The 21475-nt window shown below is 48.1% G+C and overlaps 2 protein-coding genes across 7 annotated transcripts in view; one reads left to right on the top strand and one right to left on the bottom strand.

Moving 5' to 3' along the window:
- Positions 1–104: 104 nt before the first annotated feature.
- On the bottom strand, positions 105–21460 carry Sall1 (spalt like transcription factor 1). Of its 6 annotated transcripts, XM_087206635.1 has the most exons (5): positions 21305–21460; positions 16717–19901; positions 15039–15131; positions 2810–6234; positions 105–1673 (listed from the first exon to the last, which is right to left on the bottom strand). In XM_087206635.1, exons 3-5 carry the CDS (start codon positions 15112–15114, stop codon positions 1233–1235), a joined length of 3942 nt encoding a protein of 1313 aa, XP_087062761.1. In that variant the 5' UTR covers positions 15115–15131; positions 16717–19901; positions 21305–21460; the 3' UTR covers positions 105–1232. The 6 variants fall into 6 exon arrangements, with proteins under 6 accessions (XP_087062761.1, XP_087062753.1, XP_021116576.1 ...); XM_087206627.1 differs by lacking the exons at positions 16717–19901; positions 21305–21460 and adding an exon at positions 16096–16120; XM_021260917.2 differs by lacking the exons at positions 15039–15131; positions 16717–19901; positions 21305–21460 and adding exons at positions 7266–7470; positions 10186–13733.
- The window catches only part of LOC106009684 (uncharacterized), a 59313-nt gene continuing 53472 nt past the window's right edge, over positions 15635–21475 (top strand). Inside the window, exons 1-3 of the mRNA XM_087206061.1 lie at positions 15635–15749; positions 15795–15986; positions 16163–16511. Of these exons, the coding sequence (XP_087062187.1) occupies positions 15635–15749; positions 15795–15986; positions 16163–16511 (656 nt within the window). The remainder of the gene's footprint in view (positions 15750–15794; positions 15987–16162; positions 16512–21475) is intronic.

Below are 21475 nucleotides of genomic sequence, written 5' to 3'. Positions count from 1 at the left end.
ATACTTGCTCACATACCCAATTTACTGGTGCCTGGGGAAATGTTAAAATGCATTTAGGGGCCTGACTAAATCGAAATGCACTCTAAAAACACAGACACAGTATGTTGTTTTATCTGTTGCAAAAAAAATGTATTTGATTACTTGAGTAAAATTACAGTATCTCTGTTGTTAGTAAGTATTAAATGTTAAAGAAATTGGACCCCCCCTTCCTTTCAACTTTCCAAGAAAGTGCATGTAACAGTCCAATTTTTTTTTCTTCCATACCTAATACAAAATAAACAAACACTATACCTGCTCTCTTGATCAAGAAGCATCCGCTCTTGTAAGGAATGTATGTACATTTTAATGAAAGTGATATTTCTTATTATATATACAAGAGCATCTACATTTTCTCCACTGAAGGTTGTTCAAGATGCTATACTTAGCAGCATTGTGAAATTCCAGCACACATTTTCTATTGTGAATATACCTACAAGGCAAAATGTTACATCTCAGTTTCAACTACCAAAAACAACACTTGTTTTTTTTTCTCTAAAGAATTCTGCGTGCTTATTACTGTACAGAAACTTATTAACATTGAGGATGACTCAAGTAAAAAGCACAATACAAATAGTTCAAAACGGAAATGGTTAAATCTACAAAACAAAAAAGCAGGTTGAATTTTAGAATAAAAATGAAAAACAAAAACCAAAACCCAAACCTTTCAAAGAATCACGCTGTTCAGTCTGTACTTTCAGTCCTTTCCTTAAATCTGTTTTTGAAATATTAAACAATGTGTTTGCTGATAAAATTTTCCAGCAGGATCAAAGTGTACATTTATATACAGACTTTATTAGAGATCTAATGCATCACGGAGGCATTGCATCAACACCAGGTTCATATTAAACTGGATATAGAAAATAAGTTAATGCCAGATTAAGACCGCCTAGCAGGGCAACTTGCAATTGCCATAAATGTTACAGCAAGTTTACAGCACTCTAGTCAATTAGTATTTAGTCCAAAATACAGAAGACCAAAGTTAACGCTTGCATTGTTTGCAAAGCAAGGTTATATCACTAATAAATAAGCTTTCTTAGAACTCTAGAAGTTGAACAAAGTACAAAAGAATGTCTTCATAATGTTGGAGTTCATAGACCCGGGAGACCAGAAGGTAGGGGGGGATAGGGCAGGAGCAGGAGGCAACCTTAGGTGCATTCTGAACAGGAATGCTATGTCTCGAGTGTGTGGCTGGTCTAACTTGTCACAATCTCTTTGCTGTCTTCCACAAAGCGAGAGAAGCGGAAGTTGGTTCCATTCTCACTGCTTGCCATTTTCTCTAGGCCGGCCAGAGGAGCACTGGGCTCTGAGTTCTGGAGCTTCTCCAGATTTCCAGTCAGACCACTAATAGGTGAGCTGCTCCCGCTGCCTAGGCTTCCAGGAATTGGAGGGATGCCACCATTCTGAATGACAGAGATCTCGTTGGCCTTCATTGCCAGCCCGTTGGAGAGCGCTGCTGCATACTGATTCCAGAAACTGGAAGGATCTCCGCTTCCTGACCTCGCCGCCAAATCCTTCTGGAACATTTCTGGGAACTTGACAGGATTGCCTCCTAGAAATGTCATGGGGCCATCCACGGAGAGCCGGCGGCCCCGGCGTGCAGGGGTGCTATTCCACATGTGCGTGCCCATGTGTACCTGAGACCATGATGGGGGTGAGGGGAGGGGAAAAAAGAAAAAGAGGGGGAAAAAACAAGACAGAAGCTTAATAGATGAATTTGTCTCAACTCATATCTTAACACCCCACAAAGCAAGTGGCCTAAATGTCTATTCTTATTACATGACAGACAGGGAAAAAGGTAAGGGGAACCATCCACTGCTGTGGACTAGTAATAACGTGTTCCTTGTCTGCAGCCCTGGGCCATCTCTCCTCTTCCTGAGCAAAGATGCCTTACTTACTCTTTTTTTTATTACCCGTATTTAGCTTATAATGGCCTCAAGCAAGCTAGTCAGTCGCAGATAGCTCCTTTCAGGGTTAGAATTGTTATGTCCACTCTCATTGCAATGGTAAGTATTGTATCTGACACCCTTTACCCTATAAATGTCCTTTGCAGATGGGAAGAAAGTACCCCTCTCTGATTGCCCATTGGAGGGCCTGTGTATGGAGAGAAAAGCCAGAAAGTAATTATTCATCTCGCATTACTGGCAGCAATCTCCAGAGAAATACTCTGTCAACAGAAAAATGTATACAGTAAGAGAGCTCAACTGTTACTCTAGAACGTAAGCCTATTTGCTTTATTTCCAACACATATCAGTAGGAAATGTTGTATAATCAATTATCCTAATACCCATTAGCAGAGCAGTGACGTTATTGTTTCTAGAAAAACAAACCATGCTGGTCTGCATAGTTATGAAAAATTGCTGTGTATGCCGAGGAGAATCTCAATTATTAAGTGATATGGGCAGCACACAGGCCACATGGAGGTCTTTAATCAATACCCCATGGCAATGCCAGGCTGTCTTATTTGGTTGGTAAAGCAATTCATTTGGTGCACTTAGCGAGACAACAGAGAGAGACCACTGCTTCGCTTAGGTACCAAATCATTCAAGGCACTATGACATGCAGCCAGCTGCAGGCCGCCCTCCCCTGCCTGCCACTATCCTGACCCTCACAGACACCCCCATTCCTCCCAGGTTGGCCACGTGCAGTGGTTCCTTTAGGAGACCCCTGTCCCCGAGTATGTGAGCTGATGACTCCAGAAGCATGCACTTCAGATAATCACTGGCAACCGAAAGGGTGAATGGGGCGGGTAAGGTGCAGATGGAGTGGGTACCTTCAGATTGCCTTTTGTTGTGAATGCTCTTCCACAAATAGTGCAAGCAAAGGGCTTCTCTCCAGTGTGAGTTCTCTCATGGATCTGAAGGGCACTCGACGAGGAGAAGGTTTTGCCACACGTGTTGCAATAGTGCTGTTTGGGAGTTCTCCGGGGCAGAGCTGGGAGCAGAACTGGGGACGTGGCAGAGGATGACAGAGGCCCAGGAGGGATGTGACTGGTGGGGGTGTCCTTACTGTCCTGAGGAGAAACATGCACAAAGCCGTTGACCTCTGTTTTGATGAGAGACGACAAGGAGTTGGCAGGAATCACCGCCGAGTTCTGATTGGGGCCAAGGTTGGAACTGGGCTCAAAGAGCTGTGATGGTAGATCTCGCATCTGATGTGTCAACATGTGCTGTTTCAAATTACCCTTTGTGGAAAAGCCACGATTGCAAACTGTGCAAATGAATGGTCTCTCTTTGGTATGACTTCTATAGTGAATGTCCAAGGCACTCTGACAAGCAAACGTTTTACCACAAATGTCGCAAGCAGTATTTTTAAATTTACCCCGGTCTCTGAAAGGGAAGAGGATTCCCAAAGAATCTTCTTTGATGATTTTCTCTGCATGACCAGATGTCAAATCCAAAGCCCCCCCATTCACTGGGGTGGGAGACAAACCATTGGCAAACTCACTTGGTCCTGCTCTCGGTGGCTTCTCCTCCACGCTGGGTGACTTGTGGAAATCCTGCGTGCTGTTGGATGGGGACAGAGCCTGCATGGAAGAGGTAGACTCCGAGATGGCCGGGCTGCCGGCACTTTGGCTTTCCATGTCACCACCCACTGAGGATGAATCATTGGTCAGCACATCCCCCTCGACTGACCCGTTCTCCACGGACTTCAGGCTGGCCTGAAGCTGCTCTGCCAGGCCAGCATTGATCATCTTCATCTGATTTTCCAAAGCAGCAATGCTCGACATCTCAAGGGGCAGAGGTGAGGAAGACAAGCTGTCTTGGGATGCATCCGCTGACTTGGGCGTATCTGGGATGCTGCCTTCAGGACAGTCTTCCATGTTTTCGTCGGAGAAGTTGTCCAGATCATCAAAATTTTTCTCATCGAAGGAGCCTGTGTCAGATTCCATGGACTCGGGGTAGCTGTCGGGGACGGGGGTGTTGGGGATCTGGCCTCCCATATGCATCCGGATGTGTTGCTGGAGGACAACAGCATTTGTGAACTTCTTCTGGCAGATGGGACAAGAATGCTGGACTCTGAGTGGGGGCATGGCCCGGTGGACACTGTAGTGGGTTTTAAGATTCCCCTTTGTGGTGAAAGCCCGGCCACAGATCTTGCACTTAAAGGGCCTCTCCCCAGTGTGTGTCCGGTAGTGCATTTTCAAGGCGCTCTGACAGCTCAGGACCCGGTGGCAGATGACACACTCATTGGGGTCAGTGGCCTTTTTGTCAATGTTTTCTACCAGTTGTTGCAGTTTGGATGTCTCTGATGCCTGGGCTGAGTCCAAGAGTCCCCCAAAAGGAAACTTGGCCTTGAACTGTTCAGACATGAGCGGCAACAATGGGTTGGTGAAGGTGGTGGCACCTCCCAGGCCACAGTCGGGCACTGGCGAGCTCAGGGTGCTGCTACTTGCTGTTGGGACTGAGTTGGTGGCCACACTACTCTCTTCACTTTTGCCACCAGAGGGTGGCAGAGTGGACCCTTCTGCTTCCTCTGGGAGCCCACCTAGGTTTCTTGTGGCCAGATCGGGAGCCCCAGAGTCACTTTTGACTGAGCTGGGGGGGCTGGCGGCAGAATGGCTGATGGGGATGGGGGCTGGCTCTTCAGTCTTGATGAAGGGTGTGAGGCTTGGGAGGGTTGGGGGTAACGGCAGGCCGACGGAAGTGGTCAGAGTAGGCAGGACTGGCTTGGTGTCTAGCCAGCTGGTGACTGGCTTCTCTGGAGGGATGGACATGCCATATGGGATGCCGGTACTAGTAGGGATGTTGTCCAAGTGCTCGGGCACAGGATAGGGGTTCATCTGGATGTGAGGATACTTCTCTTTGTGGCGCTGAAAGTGGACTTTCAGGTTCCCCTTCGTGGAGAACCTGTTCCCACAGATGTTGCACTTGAATGGCCTCTCTCCAGTATGGGAACGCAAGTGGATCTGCAAGGCACTGTCGCTCCCGAAGACCTTTGCGCAGAACCTACACTTGTGTTTGAAGAATGCCTCATCTGAAGTACTTTTCGCTTCGAAGGCAGTGACATTTGGTGGCTTGCTTTTTCTTTGCTGGGCCAAGGCAGACAAGGAGTTTAAATCCTCTGCAGTTGTTCCGATGTTGGGCAAAGGGCTGGGGAAAACCGCATTAGCAGGAGTTGGCTGAGGTAGAAGTGGATTAGATGCAGGACTTAATAAACTGCTTATTGCAAAAGCTGGTGAGGATGATGCTGAGACTGATGGATTGCTGACATGGTTTGAGCCAGCACTTGAAGCCACTTTTTCTGAGGACGGGGTGGTAACTGGTGCCGCCAATATGTTCATATTGGGAGAAGTGCCACTGCTGGATGGAATGACGGTGTTGCCAGAACTGCTCTGAGGTAGCTGGATTGGGGGTAGCTGTTTCACACCACTAATGCTGGCAGATTGGCTAGCGAGGCTCTGTGCTAATCCAGCTGCTGCCGCCAGCTGCTGAGATAAATGGGAACTTAGCGTGGACAAGGGATTGGCAGATGTTCGTAAACTACCTTGAGAAGGACTAGAAGATGTTGGCAAGTCTGCGTTCTGAGAAGCCAACAGCAATATTTGGTGCCGAATCTGTTCGATCAGTTGCAGTTGGTGGATTTGCTGCTGCTGCAGCGCTAAGAGCTGCTCCATGAGGGCTGGAACGGCCAGTTTGCCTCCGGAGGCCCCACTGCACCTTGCTTCCTGGGAGAACTGGGCCACTGCCACCTTGGTGCTCTGGAGGTTCTCAATGATGACGTTGCTATTGATCACGGAGAAGTTGCCCAGCGTCGTCAGGTCCCCGAGTTGAGGTAGAGAGGTTGTGATCGCTGAGGTACCTGTGGAGGAGCTGCCCTCACAGCTTGGGGCGGTGCTACTGGTGCTGCTGCTAGACGTCCCACTGCCACTGTTGGGAGCAGCTGAGACCTCCACCTCCATGGACTCTTCCCTGTCAAGTCCCTTGTGTTCTGAAAGGTCGCTGCAGTCTACTTGATCTGTTTTGTTCACCGTGTCTTTCATTTGTTCATCAGGATTATTGGGAGGGGGACTGGGTGAGAAGGTTTCGGGTGGGGAGGCTGGATTCTCATTGATGATCAAAACTAATTGGTTTTTAGTGCAGTTCTTCTTGTGGAGCAGAAGATCTGATAACTCAAAGAACTCAGCACAGCACCGGCCACAGACGTGGGCATCCTTGCTCTTCGTGGGGCGACTCGGTTGACCCTTCTCTGTGTCTCCTACAAATATCAAAAGGCTCAGGGTTAGAAAGGAAGCCAGAATACATGTCATCTATGATTTAAAAAAAAAAGTTAATTGTTTCCTCACTGCAAAACTCAAAACTGTAGCCCCTGCAAACCCAATCAGTATTACCTAGGAAGGCTCATAATTAATTTTTAAGGGTGTGGAGGAATTTCTATCCATCTGGCATCTCAGATAGTCATGTCCCTCAGATAATTCTTCAAAACATGAAATACTATGAATGGAGACATTGGTATATAATGAAATTCCATAGAAAGTATTGATTTCCAATATTTTATACACCTGATTGTCTCCTCTTTCAGAAAGGGTCCGGTAACCATTCTGAGGACTTATTAGGCTCTTGAGTTTCTGTCAACCTTATTCATTTTCAACCGATTCAAAGATATCTGTGACAGTTTGTTCTGTCAGTAAACTAATTTGTAGTCATTCAGGTTCCAATCAGTTGTTGACAAGGGGGAAAAAATGCATATCACCCAGCTGTGGACTGACAACTTGAAAATCACCTCAAGCCCCCACCCTGAACCTGAGCTAAGTCTGATCCGTGACAAACACACTTTAGTCACATCAGTAACAAATCCTCCAGAGCGCTCAAGATTTACTTGAATACAAAAGGGAAAGCAACACACATAATGCAGAGAAACACAATGATCATAATCCATTACAAGGGCTCCCTGGCGCCTATATATCACCCCATGGCATGTTTATTTTTAAAATTCAAGAATGCAACCTTAGCTGCCCTTATACTAATCAAGGGATATATGCCACTATACTCCAAATGGCAACAACATGCCCCTAAATATTTTATCAAAAGTGCTCTATCTAGAAAACCAGCATAAGACTTACATTTCTGATTAAAAATCAACTTAAGGATGTACAGTTAAAGGACGTACTCCTCTTCCTCTAAGAAATCATGTTTGGTGGAGAATGCTCTGCAATTCTCCTTTTCTGAATGCCTTTAAAAACAGTTTGCTCTTAACTGTTATCAATTGTTTAACAGATTGTCCCGAACCTTTTCTTATAAAAGTCCCTTTATTTCATGTTTGTTTCCACTGGTTGCTCAGATGTCTTCTCACTAAGATCCATTTGTAAATTAAACATAAAAATCTCCAACTCCAGGCTAACATCCTATTCAAAGACAGGATGGCGTCCCATTGTTTGCCCAGCATGGGACACCAACTTCTGCTGTACAAATGGTGTGTGGTCATCTTCGAAGGCTGTGAAAAAAAAACTGTTTAATTCAAGGATTACCTCCCTGTATGCTTTTCTGCAGAATTGAACCAGATAATGGTAGTTTCCATGACTTCCAAATAGAATCTCCCAGAAAACTTGCAGGCAAAAAAAGTAATTGCAGATATGAATGCATGAAAAATCAAAATCTTGCTTTTTTTTTTTTTTCTTTCAGAAAACTTGAGTCCACTCAAAAGAGACAGACGTTTGCCCTTTTGGACTGAGGATCTAGAAAGTTTGAGTAGCTTTGCATTTCAGAAAATATAATTAACACTGAAATATTAACTTCTGAAAATTCCTTAACTCTATCTGCTTAGAGTGATGCTGTAGTTGATTAGATCCCCTGGTAAAGTATGCCAAATATATAAACACTATTCAACGGAAGTGTTATTTTAGCAGCTAAGTTATACTTAATAAGCTAGCTTTCCCAATACTCATCTTTTAATCTCCACAAGGTTATAGTGCAAAATGCATTAACAACACAAAACAAATTGTAGTTGTAGTAGAAAATACCAATAATGATCCAGTTTTAATTTAATGTTTAATCATCCTAATTGGCACCAGATTCCTACGCACATTTAAGGTGCTGTTTTAAGCACTTTCCATCTCTTCTCCTGCCTTAAAATAATATAAACAAAATATTAAATGAAATTCGCTAAAGTTATGTTGCTTAACTTGGGACAAAAATAATGTGACAAAAATTCTGTTTAAAGCTTCTTATTTTGACAACCAATTTTAAATGATGCATCCATTTCAGATGCTTATTTTAAACTAGGAAATGCAATTCCTAATATATTCAACAGAAATGTTATTTCTTTCTCTTTGCACATTTCCATATGTAATGGTTATGTTTCCATCTACTTTTACAGCCAATTATGAAGGAACAAAAGCTATTCTGTTTGTTCACACATTTTCAACAAAATGCATTAAAACTATTATGTCAGCATGTTCTATTAAGCTCTGCATTCAGTGGAAAATACTTTTCAACCAGCTCACATTTATCAAAACATAAAGCCACTTTAAAACACAGTTTTGCTTGGTCAGCTGGGCTTAGACAAATAATGACAGATTCAGAACTAAATAACTAGCGTGGGGAATCAGAAAACTGACTTCATCAATTGTACACATTACAATGTAGTTGCTTCAAATATTTAGCACATCTGTGCTCACGATTAAAGGGCATTTTAATTCTTTATAACTTGCAAACATCTGATATTCTCATAATGTATAGAGAAAATAAAAGATAAGTTACTTTATAGGATTTAGCTGGTTATTGCTTTCCTGTGCTCAAATTCTGTATTTGTACTGTTTCAAGGCTCACTTGAGAATTTTGGGTTTTTCAACCTGAACATTTTTATATCTAGGATTCTACTAACTAGATGAAAAACATAGGTGTTTAAAAATAAACGCCTGCTTGCTTAAAAGAGACTATGTTTAAAAAGTTGCCTATATTTTAGCTTAGATTTTCTGCAACATTTTAATAAGCTGACATTTGATCTCACTGTATAGTTAACTTCTTTTCTGATGTTTATGAACACCCCAGCCCCCTAAAAATCCGAGTATCTATTTTGATTTACTTCAAAAGCAGGTGTCGCTATACTGTAATAATTCCTAACTAAATCTACCTGCATTCTGAACAGAATGCCAATAAAACAGCTTGAAAAGAAAGAAGACAAAACATGAGAACTAGTGTGAATCTTTAACTACCAGAAGGAATATTTTAAGTTGTAATAAGATACAAACACATGCACACAGGAACATGTTCTAATATTCTAATTTATTTTTCTGATCCAACCCTCTACCTTGTATCTCTTTCAATAATCTGTTACACAGGATTGCAACTGGTGACCTCATTATAGTAAATACAGGTGCCTTGTTCCTTTTATTGTGGTGATAATATACTGCAGTTTCTTTTCTATAGATTTTACATACAAATTAATTTTGTAATTCTGGTCAGATAGGAACATTTAAGAGGTAGTGGTTTTCTAAGTATGTACACACAGAAAAGATATTTGGGATTTTCTGGGGTTTTCTTTCCTTTTCGGAAAGTAGGTGATCTTATACCACCACCAAATTTGTACTGAAATTCCAAATGTTTTAGTTCTTGTTGTACTATTTAGGTACTTGATGCCGAATTCAACTTTGTCAATTTTTTGTCACCTGAACCAAAGATTGCAGAATCGGAAGCAGAAAATTAAAGTGTTCCAACATATCTGTCTATTGAGAAAATAAAAATAAAATTATGCCCCATACAAAAAGGCTTAGCCAGCCAAGAAAGAAAAAAACAAAACCCTAAAAACCAGAAAACAACCACCTAACTCTACCAGATTTAGTTTTCTTTTTTGGACTGCTCAGAAAGACACTTCACTGTATTTCCTATTACCTAAAGATTGAATTAACATTTTAAAATAGAGCCTCTCACAATAGTGGGTTTGGGGCCCATAATTTTAACAGGCTGTTCCTTTTCGTGGACCTATTTGGTAAGGCTATCACAAACATATTTGATTGATTGATCCTTTATCTTTTTCTCCCCCCACAGACTGGAGAAAGGCTGAGTCTGAATGTCCAACTTAAGATTCCAAAGAAATTGTAAACACTACAACATACGCTGTGCATATTTTCTGTGATGTCTAAAGTTTCCTCTATGCAATATGCAACCAAGTGACAAATTGGCCCCCTTCAAGTTCACTCAGTGTGCTCACCATGATTAGCCTGTTCCTCCGTAGAATACAAGAGAAATCTCTGAAAAAATAACAACATGGACAAGACACTCCTTTTAAAGTAGTGATCCAAGCCCACCTAAAGCACACAATAAATAAAAGGGGGAAAATGTCTTCCCCATGGATGAATCAAACTGAACACTAGATGGGGTTCCAGTTGCAAGGGTTTGTTCAAAAACTTCTTTGTGGCTTTCCTATTCCAGTGACGCGTAAAAGAGAGACTCCTTAAGGCGAGATCTAAACTCTGACTACATAAACATTGGCAAAGGCACAAGAAACTAAATCCCTGTTGTTTGAGGGTAAAACTGAGCTATGGGAACTACCTGTCAATCTTCCCCTTTGGGGGTCTGGCATCTGAGGGTGACAGGGGAATAAGGTTAGGAAAAGAAGCCAAGCTGATAAGGTGAAACTAAAATAAACTACTAACTTCCTGCTAAGTGACTAGCAAGACTCAATTTGGGGGTCACTGGGAAGATACTGAAGGACATATTATGATCTGGACCTTGTCACCTATGCATGGGAGGAAGCAAGCAAAGGTTAAAACAGCTCCACACATCTAGGTTTCCTAAAGCCTGGTATACACACTTTTTTCTTCTTGGGGGATGGGTGTAATTTACCATCTCTTTCACTAAATTGCTAAAGGACTTCAGTTTTGATTATCTAAGAATAGTCTGGAATATAGGGCTTCTCGGCACCAGGATATGATTTAGAAAAACTTAGTTTAGGCTGTAGAAAGAATTTTTTCTGGTTACTACACAGAGCTTGACTTTAGCAATTTCAAAACATGTAACCTGTCTGCCTGTTTTCTTCCCCAGATCCCAGTAAACTCTCCACAATAAAAATGTAGATTTTTGCCTTCTTAAGCAGTCTGTTGGTAAGGATAACTCCTTAACTCCAAACTAGAAAGAAAAGAAACATAACCCCCACAGAATAACCTATAATTTGGTACTTGTGCTTATGAACCATAGTGGAAACTTGATGTAAAACAAACCACCATTCAATATCACAAATTCACTTTCACACATTCTGTCTCATGCCCAGCCTAGACTTTGTTGCTTCTGTGTCATTTTTAACATTTTAAGAAGTATCTGCAGCCTGAAGCAAATCTCAAAAACAGTTTGCATTTTCTCATCCAGAATCTTCCATTATGCCAAACTTAAAATAGGCCTGATTAAACATGAATTCCTTCCAACTGCCTTATCTTGCAGGTGTCGGTTTTTCAAAAAAAAGCAATTAATTTTAGTTCTCTCTAACCTTTTGGGCCCAGAAATCAATGTGCTGTCATTAAGCTGCTCAAAATGAGTAAATTACTTTGGTAAAAACCAGAATTTCATTATTAATACAAATAAGGGGGATTTTTATGATACTTCATGTAAGAGTCAATATTTTATCTGTAATTCATGATTTTACTTTTCAGTAGTACCTTTTCTTTAAAACCCAAGAACTAAAATATTCAATAAACGAATGGAATCTGAGCAGACCCTCCGTATAGTTATAGAAGTCTTAAAAAGGTCACCAAAGGGGGGGAAAACACTACACACACACACACACACACACACACACACTCACACACACACCCGAAATCTAGATCCTTAGAAAAGAAGTCACGTACAATTCTTCCTCAGAATTATCTATCTTGGTAAATAATCTTTCTATTGGTAGTTATCTTTGCCCAAGTAGTTCAAGACTTGAATATCATTTATGAGACAAGTCATATTTGCCATAACCTTAATTTCATAAGAAAATGAAAGATTACCAAGTTTATTTTGCAGTGCTTTTGGCATCATGGCTGCCCTGAAGCAGAATGAAAACATCGACGTTCTAAGATGCACCAGATAATCTTATTTTTTTGAACTTGTCTAGATGAAGCTATCCCTGTGCACTGCTCAGCATGGCTTAGCCTTTCTTTGTAAGTGTATTCACACTCAAACACACGCATGCACACGCACACAACACAGCAGACAGCCATCCTTCAAGGCTACTGGAATGGGGTCTACAAACTTTTCTAAGTCCTGCATTTGAGGTCCTAGCATATGAGAAGAACTTAAACTCCATTTCGTTTGGTAATTTGCTATTTCATTTGCTATATTTTAAGAACATCTCCAGTCAGAAGAAAAAATAAGCACAATGTTTGAATAGAGGTTTGCCTTTTAAAAGTTTAACAACCTTGCTATCTGTAACCAAACCAAACCAAACCAAACACTAACAGCTCCCTTAAGTGTGTGTTCTGTACAGGGAGAAGGACGAGATTGCTGAATTCAAGGCAGAAAAGGTGACTTTTAAAAAGTAGTAACCTTGAGCTCTGTCATGAACTTTCAATTGCATTTATCTCACAACTATTCCCAAATAAAAAGAACAAGGGTAGGTTAGGCCCTCTTCTGTGTCAGGCGCGGGTGAGGATTACTTGTGTACTAATATTATTACAACACACTAAATCCTGTAACCCTATTACAAAATCTACCCTCTAGGCAACTTCTCCCAAACTTATTGTTCAACCGTGTAAAACCAGTCATAACCTAAAACCATTACTACTGCAGAAAAAGAGGAGGGGGTGGGGAGAGGAGAGGAAAGGGGCCAGGAGGGGGTGTTGCCCAGGGTGCTCCCAACAGTTTACTGCTTTTTACCACAACGAACTGGCTTTTGGAAAGAAAGGAAGAAAGAGAAAAAAAAAATTTAAGAGAAAAGAGAAAGGAAACTTGACTCAGTTACTTAAATCAGCTCAAAGCTCAAATAAACTAAAAAGCAGTACTAATAAATAATAATGGGAAGAGGTAGTGAACTCCTTTTATGCTATCGCTTTATGAGAAGTCTTAACTATTAAAAATTCCAGATCCACAAGGCGCAAGGCCAGAGCTAGCAAGCATCATTTCTTCAGATGCCCGAGTCTTTTTTGAAGAAAAACGCCAAGAAAAAAAAAATTGTCTAACAAGTTTTCTCTTCTCTGTAGTTTGGTTTTTCCGCATACAAATTGTTAACCTAACAGTATTATGGCGTTAAAGGTCTCAACAGAAACTTTAGGAAAGATTGTTGTGAGGGCGAGAAGCATAAGAAATCAGCTGAGAAAATCCAGAAAAATGAGTGGTTGTCTCGGCCTTGGGTAATTTCGTCTCGGTTTGCCCCGCGGACCCGAGTTCCTTTAGGGGGGAAAGCCGGTTGTCAGGGGGTTCTTTCAGCGGACTGTGAACTCGAGGAGACTCGGGATAAAGCTTCAAGCTTGAGAAAGTACTTGGAAGGACCAAATACTGTATTGTAAGCAGTTTTCTTAACCGGTCTTAGGTCCCCCACTTTTTTACAGGAATCCCATGGTGCAGATCCCCTCTCTCCACAGCCAGAGCAAAGGTGGAAGGGTCTCTCGCTTCGCTGCCAGTTCTGCGCCCGTTTGCGCCCCGGTCCTACTCAGCGCCAGGCCTCTGGGGAAGAAGCCCCAGACCAGGCCCTGGGGCCGGGCGGCCGCAGAGTTCCATGGACAGAGGTGCGGATCTCAGGGCACGCTTCAGAGCTCTGGGGGAGAGACGGGGGTCCAGCTCCTGCCTCTATTTCCCCCTAAATTACCCCGGAACACGAGCATCTCGACAGGCATCCAGATCCGTGGAGACCCCGCCGGGGCTGCCCGTTGCCCGCCCACAGCCTGGAGGCGAGCATGTGCGGGACGACCCGAGCCCAGGCGCTGCTCCACCGCCTCGGGCGCTGGGCCTGGGGACTCGCACACTCCTACAGTGTGAACCACCTCCAGAGCTAGGGAGGGACTGGCAGTGTCCATGCTCCACACCCCCAACTCCCTGCCCGGATCTCTCCTACACCCCACAGCAGCGCTCGCACACAAACTTTGCTCTGGATTCGTCCGTTCATTTCGGGACCCCGCAGTGGTCGCCTCCATTGGAGAAAGCGCCTGCCTCTGTTTAGGGGTCTTCTCTGCCTGGTTACCCCCTCCCCAGCACTGAAAAACCACCCTACAGTTCTTCCCTCCGACCACTCTGGAAGTATGGGGCACAGCGATCTGCAGAGAACTAAAACAAATCTCCAGATTTTGGGGGGGCTAGCAGTGCAGGAACGGGGAGAAAGACGCCTGGATAAGCTTGAGGAGTCGGAACCCTACACTTTCCCGTCCGCTTGCACCGTCTCCGCAGCAACCAGCAGGAAAGAGTATTCCACCCCGGCCGCGACACCCTGGTGTCGCGCCCCGACCCAAGTCCCCACCTTCTTAACTGCCCTGAACTCCCTAAAGCACCCCATTCCGCCCCCGCGGGTCCAGGGGAAGTGTTAGCTCAGGGAAGCGCGGCACAGCGAGCTCCCCACGCGCTCGCTCCGAGTACGGCCATCAGCACCAAGTAAACTTCCTTCCCGCTAGCAGCAGGGCCGAGGCTGCGAGGCCGGGAGGCTGAGAGGCCGGGCCGGGGCCCGCGGCGCGGTGCAGGGAGCGCGAGGGGCCCCCCCGCGGGATGCACCAATGCCTCTGCCCGCACCCGCGCCCCTAGGGGCGTCCGGGTCCTGGAGGTAGCTCTGCGCGCCCTGGCCTCGGCTCCCCGGAAAAGCCGGGACTGAGGAGCGAGGCCGGCACTCTCCCTCCTCCCCCAGGAGGACACAGCAACTCCGGAAAGATCCTGCAGGGAGAGGTGCTTCCTCTCCCCAGGGCGATGGAGGGGGAGAAGCCCAGCCAGGGCAAATTGAAAATTTAAAAGAAAAAAAGAAAATACGCCCAGTGGAAAAGGCGAGCTGGGACCCAGCAGCGGCGGAGCAGTGGGCGCGGGGGCCGACCGCGTGTGCGTGGGTCCGAGTGTGCGCGAGTGTGAGTGCGTGTGTGTCTGTGTGTCCGCGGCGCGGGCCGAAGCACTCACCATCTCGCCGGGGGAGCGAGGCCACTTCGGGGTCGGATTGGAAATGTTGAGGCTTCGCTTGCTTCCTCCGCGACATGCTGGCTCAAACATCAGCTGGGGCAGAATAAAAAATTACTAAAAAAAAATCTTCTCAAAATTACGGAAATCGAGCGGCGGCGGCGGCGGCGGCTCCCCCCGCCCGCCGGCCCGCCCGCCCCCTCCCCGGCTCCCCGGCCCCGGGCGCAGCGCGCATGTGTCCTGCTATAATTATGATTATCAATAATGCATTGCGATTAATCATAGAGGGGCTCTTTGAAAGGCGATTGGCACCGGGCCAGCGCTATTCAAACCCGCTCGCCTTAATCAATTAGTTCGTGATTTGCTGCAGACCCCTGTCTCTCCGCGCGCTGGCCCAATAAGCCGGCCGCGGGGCTGGCTCTGCGCGCCGCGCAGCCCGACACTGGGTCAACCCTCTTCGCGACCGCCTGGGACTCCGCGGCCCGGCCGCCGGGGGCCTCCTCCTCGCCACTGCGCGCCCGGAGCCCCTGCCGGCCCCCCCCGCTCGCTCCCCCCCCATCCCGGGCTGGGCCGCCCCAAATTAGCAAGCCCTCCCCGGAATGGAGCCGCCCCCGCGGGGGGTGGGGAGCGGGCGCGGGCGCGCGGCGAGCGAACTTCCAAACTCGGGCGCGCCGCGCCGGCCGCAGGGGGAGGAGGTCCCGTGGCAGGATGGGGGTGGGGGGGGGAGACGTCCCGTTTCGTGAGTGTTTCTTCGTTCAGGAGCTACCAGAAAGCAGCCCACCCCCACCCTCATAAAAAAAATAAGCGAGTGGGGAAGAGCCAGCCCCACGCCGGTCCGCCTCCCGCCCGCGGCCCGGCCTCCCTCCCGCTTGCCGCCCGGCTCGGCGTTTCTTCGCCCCGAGTTCTCCATCCCCTGGATCGCGGGCTCGCGGGGAAGAGGATCGAGGAAAGGTTTGGGAACGTGATGGGTTTGGGGCTGGGGGAGGGGCAGCTCTCGCCACCCCCGCTCTCCTCTTCCTTGGGGGCCCCGATCCTCCTGCTCCCTAGCTCCCTTCTCTACCTCGGACATTCCCAGGACAATTAGGGCTGAAGTTTTCGGGAGAAGCGCCCCGAGCCCGTGGGATAAGGGGGCGGCCAGGCTCCGCCCAGGACCCCTCCCGAATTTCCCCCCCAGCTGCCCGGGTTGGCTGTAGGGCGCGTCACTCCGCCGGGAGGCGGTGGCGACAGTGGCGCCGCCGAGCCCCGGGCGGGTGGAGAGCGGGGACTCGCACCGGCTCCGAGTTCAGCTTCGGCCCGGGGGGAGGGGAGGGGCGCCGCTTACTATGTGCGCCGCGGCGCGTCCCGGGCCTGGGAAGGTGCGGCTGGGCCAAGTCGGGGCCTGGGCAGGCCCTCTCCCACGGACCCCTGGGCGCCCTGCCCTGGGGAAGGGGTCTGCGCCCCAGCCTCTAGGAACGAGGTGGCGGCGCTGAGCCAGGAGTGAGTGAGTGGGCTCGGGGGTCCTGTCCGCTGCTCCCTGTCTGCGCTGAAGCTCGCCTACACTTTTCGGGCACTTGCCAGCGCGGCCCCCAAACTTTTCACTCTACCTCTATCTCCCCAAGCTGGGATGCAGCCTCCCTACCCGCGCCCTGGACTCAGAGCCCGGGTCCCGCACTCCCTCTGCCGGGCTCAGGCGCTCGCGAACCTGATGGCTCGGCGCTCGGCGCAGCCTAGCTCTTCCCCTAGCGCCCCGGGTCTCCTCGCTCCAAAGGTCCCGAAGTCCTGCGCCCGAAGGACTAAACTAGTCTAAACTTCGGCCGAGTAATGGAGGAGGAGGGGAGGCGCAGATACACAATCCTTGCCCTATCTCGCTATCGGGAAAAGAGAGGGCTCATAAGGACGCCCCAATTCGGGAGCGCCCTCGAGTCTGGATCGTGCCACTGTCTGTTCGCGCGAAGTGGACACAGATCACCGGAGCAGAGCTTTGGGTATTCTGGACCCGTACCTCCCTCCCATAAATGACACTCTTCTCCGCACTTAACTCCTTTCCCTTTTTGAAGTCTAGATGTTGTGTTCGGGTGAATGTTTGTTTTTCATCTGTTGACTTTTTTTTTCTTTGTGTAACTTCTCCCTTCTTGCATTCTCCCAGTTCACCCTTTCGACCTTTTCTCCCTCATATTCTTTCTGCCCTTGCCCGTTCTCGTCCCCCCCAGCCCCGCCTTGCTCTCCCTGTCTCCCCAGGTCCTGTTGGGTACCGTAGATTTTGATAAAAAGACAAACGAAGCTATCAGTGGGGCTGATGTTGAAGAATGAAGATAATAATGTTTCCATAGGTGGTGCTTCAAATGCCATTATTTCTCACTGAATATTTAAAGAGATCCCTGGGCAAAGATGGATCAGCGCGCTCCTGGGGTGCGAGCCGCTGGCTTCCCCCAAACCCCCGGGAACACGTACGGTAGCACGTGTAAATCCCACCCCCACCCGGCAAACAGGCGTCCTCGAAATCACTCCAGCCCCACACTCTTCCAGGTACTCGGACGCTCCCTTGTGCACTTTGGCGTTCCTCTCCCTGAATGTGCAGGCGTTTGGAGCCGCCCTCGTCTGTCTCTAACATTCTTGGCTTCTGCAAGTCCGAGCTTCCAGAGCACCGCGTGTCGCCAGGAACCGAGTGGAGTTGGCGGTCCCGCAGACCCTTGCTCCGGGTCCGCGCCGCGGGCGCCGCGGAAGCTCCCGGGAGTAGCTTCACACGTGTTCACTCCTTGCCCTGTGTGTGATTAAGATGAAGAGGAGGGGGTGCTTTTCCCTCCCCCAAACACCACAACAAACAAGCGAACGAAAAGAACACCCAAAATCTGCATCGCGCTGTTCGCCTAAAAATGGGCGAGCAGAGACGAATTAATTGGGGGGAATCCAAACTTTGATAACTTTTTTCGTTCTTCTGCGTCCTCGACGGTGTAGAGGCAGGCGCCTCGCTCTGCGCGCGGCATCCCCCACTAATTTCTTGTTTGTTTTCTTTCCCTCTGTGGCCGGGTGAGGGGAGAGGGGAGATGGAGGAGAGGGGGATGGGAGGAAGGGGGCGGTTGGAATGGCGGGGAGAGGAGAGTTGGTCTTCCTTGTTGGTGGCAATACATCAATTACGGGCCATTGTCTTGGGCCCACGTTCCGTGGTTCGCTGTTGCGGCCGCCCGGGTGTCAGGGAGCTGGCGAGGCTCGGCGTGCTGGGATGCAAAGAAATAATTAAATCAATAAAAACGGAGACAGAGTGCGGGTTCCTTTTTTATTTTTGAGCGGGTGGGCATAAGGTTGGAGTTCGAGAGAGGTGCTGCAGCTGGAGACCTCCCCCGCCCAGCTCGCCCCTGGAGCCCCGAGGGGGTCGCGCCCTCCCAGTCCTGGATGGGGCAGCTGCTGGGGGAAGCGGGTTGCAGAGGTTCGGGACCTGCAGGTTCCTTGAGAGGGCCTGGTTCTTAGGGGCTGACCTGGGATGGGGAATGGGGGTGGCCCGAAGCCAGGCAGCAGCTGCTCCAGGGTCGCGACCTTGCGAACCTAGAGGAATCACACCGGGGGAGGCGCTGGGCAGTTCAGTTGGGAGTTCAATGAACCCTCGGGTTCTCCAAGGTCTAGAGTCCTCGCTGGGTTGGCGGGACTGGAGCGCTGGGACCCAAGGCCTCGGGGCCACAATCGCGTTCCCAGCCATGGGTTTTGCGGCTGGCTTCTCGGTCCAATCGCCATTCCTGGAAAGCGGAGGTTTGGAGGCCCATTCTAGGGCCTGGCGCCTCCACCCGCAGCATTCACTGATTCAGGCCCAATCTGACCCCGGGTCTGGAATGAGGCCTTGCCTGGGCCCCAGCCCCTCTTTCCAGTTCGGTCTGCCCGGATTGGGTTCCCTAGCCTAGAACGGGAGGACCCCCCTTAAGCGCCCTGCCCGAACCCCTGCTTCGAAAACCCCGGGGGCCCAGCCCTCCCTGGCCCCAACGCGAGGCTAGGTAAGGGCAGTAGAGGAGGTTTCGTTTTCCTTCGCCCAGCAAAAAGCGGCAAAAAGGCGGCAGCGGCGCCCCGGGGGTGGGGGAAGAGGCACACCGATGGTATCAACATTATTGATGGGGAAGCTTTCGGCTGGAGCCCGGAGATCAGGTTCCCAGTCCCTCCCTCCCCGGAGGTGGGTGGGATGCAGCGGGTGGTGATCGCCTTGTGTGTGTTTGGGAATGGGGCGCCTGGATGCGCCTGCATGCATTAACCACCCGGGGGTTATTTGTATTTTCCCTGTCTAGAAACGTGGGGGGAGGGGGTGGGTGGAGAGGAAGGGCTGAGAGGGCTGGACTCTAGTCCTTAGGGCTGTTTCCTAGGGTTTGGGGTTAGAGTGCTGGGAGTCGGAGTCGAGGCGGGCAGGAAAAATGACACAAAGTTAAAGACCAAGTTTGGAAAGTCCTTCCGTGGGCTTGGTTATTTCCCCATCTCTGGGACTACACTTCCCTGGGAGTTTCAGGAACTCCTTCCCTAGCTCAAGTGCCATCGCTCAAATCCTAACTAACCTCCCCTCCCACACTAGAGCAGCTTCGAACCTGAGGCCTGAGGGAGCAGGCTCCGGTGGGGGTCCCCGCCCCTGGCCGAGTCTACTTTGTGGGCTCTTGGCGCTGTCTCTCCATCCGCTAAGTACTGGCTGCTAAAAGGCGCAGTTTTGGGGAGCCTCCTGCTGCCCACCGCTGAGGGCTATCTCCAGACGGGCGCCGGGCGCTGTGTGGGCACCAGGCTCTCGGCGCCGGCTCGGGCGGGACATTCAGCGGTCGTTAGCGGAGGGCTGGCTGGGAAAGCACCCACTCTCGCACTCCAGTCAAGGATTCAACCTTGCCTGCCTGCGGCAAACTTCGTCTTTCTTCCTTTATGGGCCCATTCCTATAACGACATGGCATTCCGAAACGGACTTGGCTAGCGGCTTGCAAGTGCCTGCGATTTTTACTTTCCGTCCACATCGAGCGTCTTGCAGTTAAATTCACTGCGCCCGCATGCAACAGTGCCTCGCTAAGGGGTCTTTGGGTATAAAAATTCTTCCCAAAGGAAATGTCCCGAGGCAGAGAAAGTAGAAAAGACTAATCGAATTTATGAAAAGAAAACCTTTGCTTCCTTTTGGTTAAATCCCTTTGCGGTTTTCTGAGCGTGAAAAAAAAAATCAGCACTAAGTAATAGAGTGTAGCTAATTCTTGGAACCTAGTGCATACTAGTAGGATGTTAAGAAAGCCCAGCAGGGTGCACGGATCCCTAACCAGCTCAAGAAGTAGAATCTTGGGATCTGGCGAATGTAATTAGTTCTCATTAGCGTCTTCAGCTGGGTCTAGGTGTGAGCTCTGTGGGGTCCTGTACTCCAGTATGTGCTCATTTGGAGGTGACTGGGGGTCTACCAGGGACGCTCATTTCCATTCATAAAGGACATCCTCTCAGCTGACTCCTAGGTTCACTAATTTAGCAAGACTCCTGAAACAACGTTTCGTTTTTTGTTTTTTATACTGTGCTCTGTTACTTTTTCAACAAAACCTCCATTTTTAAAGAATGGATCACAGATTTCAGAGACGTGCACCTTGGTTTTATAACAAGACTGTGTGCAGGGAAACCTTCCCTAGGAAAGATAGCTTGTCTCCATCAGTTTTCATAGGGCAAAGTGTCTTTTGGTTTCAGTTTGATAGAAAAATGAAATGGAAAGGTTTGGTTTAAAAAACGGGGATGGATGGGGTGGGTCCCCTAGCAAGGCCATGCTGTCACTCACACTGGTGGTGATTTACAAATCTCACAAAGCTCAGATGGGCTATGACTTCCCTAGGAGTCTTTCTCTGGGGTTCTCCCTGCTGACTTCTGAGGGAAGATCTTTCTTCCTCCACTCTTCTAAGTGAGAGAAGTGTTTCTTCTTGAGACTGCAGTTTGAGTCAGAGTTGTAGCTTTGTCTTATCCACATACTGAATATGAATCAGTCCTATGCAGCCTTTTCAGTCCCAACAGGCATCCTTCTGTTTTCAGCTTTGTAATACAGGGGAATGCAGGGGGGCATAGTCTACCCACCCATCTCTTTTCATCCCCCTTTTCCAAATTGACTGTTTTCTTAATTATTGCACTAACATTTTTCTCCCAGATTTTATCCTCCATCCAAGGTAGCAATACTGTTCAACTTACTATCCAGTTTATGGAGGTATAAATTTACAGGACTAATATTTCCCAGCTTCAAACCCCCATCTCCCTGCTTTCTTGTTCCTTCTCAAACAGAAGCAACAAATCTCTTAAATTGTCATCCTGAAACCATCCAAACTCACACTGATGTCAGGAATTAGCTCCAACCTTTTCCTCCTCTTCAAGTTTATGACGTTTATGAATTCTTGTTCTGTCCGGTCTTCCACTCTGGCACCAGCTTCCTCCATTCCCTGAGAAGATGTCTTCAGGAGCTGGCTTGGGCAGTAATGCAGGAAGCTTCCTCGAGGACTTTG

This window comes from Heterocephalus glaber, unplaced genomic scaffold (assembly GCF_053883595.1).
Source record: "Heterocephalus glaber isolate CG9 unplaced genomic scaffold, H.glaber_assembly_v1.0 deba00000071, whole genome shotgun sequence".
NCBI classification, from domain to species: Eukaryota; Metazoa; Chordata; class Mammalia; order Rodentia; family Bathyergidae; genus Heterocephalus; species Heterocephalus glaber.
Note: the sequence above shows the minus strand (reverse complement) of the source record. Positions and strands in the feature narration are given on the sequence as shown.